Genomic DNA, 5808 nt, shown 5'->3' on the forward strand with positions numbered 1-5808 from the left:
AAGTAGAAAAACGGCAGGTTGAGTTGGGTTTTGTAATAGGCTAAAAGCCCAAAACAAGCATGGTCAAAACTCAAAATAGGATCTAGTTAAAATATCAATTTGTTAATTATAAAAGAGGTTCGTATTTATTAAATATAAATATAAAAGTCATTTAGATTCATATCCGTGTAACACTTCTCCTTGAGACGCATATGATTTTCCACTACTACGGATTTTTCTCGTTTTCATCAGCAAATATGTTTTTTCTTTCTTTTTTTTATACGTGCAACTTTTTTTTTCATCTTAAATCAACATTTATTTAATAGAATTAGAACTTACATTTTTGTGATGGCAAACTCCGAAAATATGTTCTCTTTTCATACAAATCCCAAAATCTAAATGTGAACTAATGAGGCATGTTTCGCCGCTGATAATTACAAGTGGTCGCTAATAGTTGTCGCCGCTAATAAAACATTCGTCGCTAAAAATTAAATAATAGCAACGAAAAAAACGCTGCTAAAAATTAGAAAAGTCGCGGCTAATAGTTGCAGATGCACACATCAGCTTTCTTTATAGATCAGGCCTGTCCTGTTCCTGTTCCTGCATTCCCGCATTCCCGGAATCGTTCCCAAATTTTCTAAATACACATAATTCTGTTCCAACAGATTTCGTACACATATATCATAAAAATTAGCTACACATCATTTAGATAGTTAATGTTAAACACAAAACAACCGTTTAAACAACCATTCATACAAATATCCAAAATAACTTCATTCTTCCTCATCCATGGTATCTTGGTCCAAAAGATCATCATTGTTCGTTGTTCCCTTGTTGGAGGAGCCCGAGCCCGAGGCGTTATGTTGTGAAATGCGAGCAAGATATTTCGGGTCGCTAAAAATTCTATCTAGTTGAGCCTATGATTAAAAACAATAAATAATTATCAACATGGGTCAAAATTGACGAAACCACTTTGATCCAACATGAAAAACAAAAATTTACCGGTGTAAAGAATGGCTGTTGTGTCTGCTCCTGCTCACATTGATCCGCGTCACTCAATGATGCGGTTGTAGAAGGTTTAGGCCCGATACCTCTCGTACAGCCGCGTCGAGGACCTAACACCTTTTCAAATATTCCAGCCACATTTGAAATCGGCTCATTACTTTCTTCATATTTACCTTCTCTATTAGGCTCGGTTAGCGCCTGGATCTCTCTCCCTAAATCATTATGTATTTTACAACAAATTATTAATATAGATAGATATTAATATATTTGAAAATATATTCTTTAACAAATACATACATATTGTTGCTCAGCCACCGCACTATCAAAAGTCCCATCAGGTCGACAATGAGCTTTCTTAAACACTTGAAGCTCGTTCATACTCTGAATAACATTAAATATTAGATCATACAATAAGTATATAATTTTGTGTGTGTGTAAAAATATAAAGCATTACGTTTTTATAGCCATAGCTACTATATGATGCCCCCCCCCCACGGGAGTTTGTGTACACTTGCTTTTGACGAATATTTATGAAACATCCTAATTTTTTTTATATATGATACTTTTATAAAATTCATATCAGAGTAGGTCCCAGTTTACATCCAAAACCTGTCACTCGTGGTGACGTTTTATTTTATGAAAAAATATATATATTGTACAAGAAAACATATATGTTTAAAACAAACTTTAATATACAAACTATTAAACACAAGAGTATGGTTCTCTTGTCAGTCCAGTCCCGTCTATAAAGCTTTAACCATCTATGGGTGCTTTTCCTGAAAACATTTTAAAACATATTTTTATTAGCTTTCGCTAAGTAAGTACACCATCTTATAAAAATATGTTTTATTTTTATTTGGAATTTAACACCCAAATTCCTTAAGATTTCAAAACCCGAAATCCTTATATATATACTCCACAATATTCTTTGGGAATTCAACACCCGAATTCCTTGGGTTTTCAACACCCGAAATCCTTAATTTTACTCCTCTTTATTCTTTAGGAATTCAACACCCGAATTCCTTGTGAGCTCATTTTTAACCCATGAGGGTTATTAACTCCCCCTTGGGGTTCAACACCCGAACCCCTTAATATTTCAACTCCCGAAATCTTTTATATATTGTATTAAAGTTTTGAAGTTTCAACTACTGAAACCCTCGGGACTCGTAACCCATATTTTTATTAGAGCCATACCACCATATTTATTTTAAAACTATAGCCTCTTTTTAAGCCACACATTAATTCACATACTTGGACCCACAATCATTTATCAAATAATCATATATATGCATATCAAAATAAACATATATAAAACGTTTGTAAAAATAACATGACTATGGTCCGTGCACTTACCTTTAACTTAGAGAAAATACTACACAAATTCCAAGTATTTGGTGATTACTTGGGTTGATGACTGACGAGACTATACTATCGTATATAGCTATCTAAAATAGTCCTCTTGCTTTCCTATTTTCATCACTTGAGTTTATTTTGTAAGGATCGCCCCTTTCTATTATGTTGTTTACTTCTTCTGGTATATATATTTGTGTCACTATATATATAGATTGTAAGATACCATTCTTAATATTAAAGATTCCTTCAAGTATTATTTAAATGCCACGTGGAATTTTTCATCAGTACGTTTACTTAGACATCAAGGTTATATCTCTTTCATTTATCCTATATATTTTCCTCTTTTCTTTTTGTTATTTCCTCAAATTATGTAATGAGCAGAGAACATGTGTGCATCTCAATTTCCTTTATCATTTATTATTTATTTTATTATGGTTATGTATTATCATTAATTCATCGTACAACTCAAAAATACTTTTATAATAATAATAATAATAATAATAATTTTTATTATTTATTATCTATATATTTAAATGATATTAAGTAGCGCTAGACACACTTTTAAACACTTTGTGTTTTAATTAGTCGTTTTACCCTGTTACTTACTCGTCTATTAATATTTGAAATATAAATTTTAACTATTTTATTTTTATCTATAAAACAAGATGTTACTAATTCCCCCCTCTTAAATAGGTTTCGTCCCCGAAACCTGTTCGTACCTCGAATAAATCAGGGTAGTATTTTCTCATTTCATCTTCGGTTTCCCATGTGGTATCCGAACCTCGCCGATGTTTCCACTGTACTTTCACTTGACTTATTTCTTTATTTCGAAATTGCTTAACTTTACGATCAAGAACTGTTACAAATTTTTCTACATAGTTAAGCTTATCATCTACTTCGATGTCATTTAATGGCACACAGGCCGTTTCATCAGCCAAATATTTTCATAAATATGACACATGAAATGTGTTATGGATGTCTTTTAATTCTTCGGGTAAGTCCAACCGATAGGCCACTTGCCCCACGCGAGCAATTATCTTAAATGGACCTATAAATCGTGGGCTTAACTTTCCACGTTTACGAAAACGAATCACTCCTTTCCATGGAGAGACTTTTAGCATAATATAGTCTCCTACTTGAAATTCAATTGGGCGTCTCCGCTTATCAGCATACGACTTTTGTCGATCCTGAGCCGCTTTCAAATGTGCTCTGATTTGATCAATCTTTTCGTTCGTTGCGTTTACTACTTCTTTGTTTGCGAGTTCTCTTTGACCAACTTCTCCCCAACATACTGGAGTGTGACATTTTCTATCATAAAGCACTTCAAATGGGGGCATTCCAATGCTTGAGTGGTAACTATTATTATAAGAGAACTCTGCTAGAGGCAGATACTTGTCCCAACTGCCACCAAAATCAATAATACAAGCACGAAGCATATCCTCGAGAGTTTGAATTGTTCTTTCACTTTGTCCGTCGGTTTGAGGATGATATGTCGTACTGATTAATAGTTTGGTGCCCATTTCCTCCTGAAATTTTCTCCAAAATCTTGAGGTAAAACGAGTGTCTCTATCTGACACGATAGATACTGGCACTCCATGTCTTGGCACCACCTCATTAATATATACTTCTGCCATTCGTTCTGAAGTATATTTTTCATGAATAGGTATAAAGTGTGAACTTTTTGTCAAACGGTCGACAACTACCCATATCGTATCATGTCCTTTGGATGTTTTTGGAAGTTTCATTATTAAATCCATCGTAATGTGTTCCCACTTCCATAATGGAATCTCTAGAGGTTGCATCTTTCCATATGGTTTCTGGTGTTCAGCCTTAACTTGTAAACAAGTCAAACACCTTTACACATATTTAACGATATCTCTTTTCATGCCAGGCCACCAGTAATTTTTCTTCAAGTCATTGTACATTTTGGTCGCACCTGGATGAATTGAATACTTTGATTTATGTGCCCCATCTAGAATGATCGTTCTAATTAAACAAGACTTAGGAATCTTAACTTCTTTGTCATTTTCTTCTAAATTTCGGACTTGACCAATAATTCTTTTGCGCTTTAAATTTTCTTCTTTTAGTGCTTCCTTTTGCGCAGTTTTAATTTGGTCAAATAAGTCCGAATTTACAATCAGTTTATATGATTGCACCTTAATCGGAGAATAATTCTCTTTTCGGCTTAGGGCATCAACAACAACGTTGGCTTTACCTGGGTAGTAGAGTATTTCGCAGTCATAATCTTTAACTAATTCCAACCACCGACGTTGTCTCATGTTTAATTCTTTTTTATCAAAGAAATATTTCACACTTTTATGATCAGTATAGATAGTGCATTTCATTCCATATAAATAGTGCCTCCAGATCTTTAGCGCAAATACTACTGCTGCTAATTCAAGATCATGAGTCGGGTAATTTGCTTCATGCGACTTCAATTGTCGTGAGGCGTATGCTATTACTTTCCCTCTTTGCATGAGAACGCAACCCAATCCAATACGTGAGGCGTCAGAATAAACTACAAAGTCCTCTGTTCCTTCTGGTAAAGCTAGTATCGGAGCTCTAGTTAGCTTTTATTTCAAGATTTTAAATGCCTTTTCGTGTTCAGAGTTCCATTCAGATTTGGAATTCTTTCGAGTTATCTTTGTTAACGGGGAGGCTATTTTTGAAAATCCTGAATGAAACGCCGATAATAACCGGCTAAACCAAGACAACTTCTTACTTTAGTTGGGGTATTTGGAGCAGACCATTGCATAATAGACTCTATCTTGGCGGGATCCACTAAGATACCCTCCTCGTTCACGAAGTGACCCAAGAATTGAACTTCTCTAAGCCAAAACGCACATTTAGAAAACTTTGCGTATAGCTTTTCTCTTCTTTAGGTATCAAGAACCTCGAGAAGATGTTGAGCGTGATCTTTTTCGGTTCGAGAATAGATGAGAATGTCATCGATAAACACGATAACGAAACGATCAAGCATTGGCTTACATACTCGATTCATAAGATCCATGAAAACTGCTGGGGAATTCGTTAAGCCGAATGGCATCACAACGAATTCATAATGCCCATAACGAGTACGAAAAGCCGTCTTAGGTACATCTTCTTCTCGTACCTTTACTTGATGATATCTCGGCCTTAGATCAATCTTTGAGAGCCAACTAGCACCTTGTAGTTGATCAAAAAGATCATCAATTCTAGGCAAAGGAAACCTATTCTTGATGGTCAATTTATTCAATTCACGGTAATCAATGCACATCCGCATGCTACAGTCATTCTTTTTAAAGAACAAAATAGGTGCGCCCCAAGGTGAAGCACTTGGGCGAATAAAGCCTTTATCCAACAGATCTTGGAGTTGAGACATCAACTCCTTCATCTCGTTTGGTGCCAGCCGATATGGCGGTTTAGCCACAGGTTTAGCTCCTTGAACTAGATCTATTTTAAACTCGACTTCCCTTTCCTATGGAACTCCCG

General features: G+C 35.0%; 1 protein-coding gene across 1 annotated transcript; it reads right to left on the bottom strand.

Moving 5' to 3' along the window:
* Positions 1-601: 601 nt before the first annotated feature.
* LOC143622567 (uncharacterized) lies at positions 602-1511 on the bottom strand. Its single transcript, XM_077093674.1, has 4 exons — positions 1439-1511; positions 1272-1365; positions 982-1196; positions 602-896 (listed from the first exon to the last, which is right to left on the bottom strand). Exons 2-4 carry the CDS (start codon positions 1360-1362, stop codon positions 753-755), a joined length of 450 nt encoding a protein of 149 aa, XP_076949789.1. The 5' UTR covers positions 1363-1365; positions 1439-1511; the 3' UTR covers positions 602-752.
* Positions 1512-5808: the final 4297 nt, after the last annotated feature.

The sequence above is a fragment of the Bidens hawaiensis genome, unplaced genomic scaffold (genome assembly GCF_021521415.1).
Source record: "Bidens hawaiensis isolate Kalapana, Puna unplaced genomic scaffold, B.hawaiensis_p1.1 tig00003219_1, whole genome shotgun sequence".
Taxonomy (NCBI): domain Eukaryota; kingdom Viridiplantae; phylum Streptophyta; class Magnoliopsida; order Asterales; family Asteraceae; genus Bidens; species Bidens hawaiensis.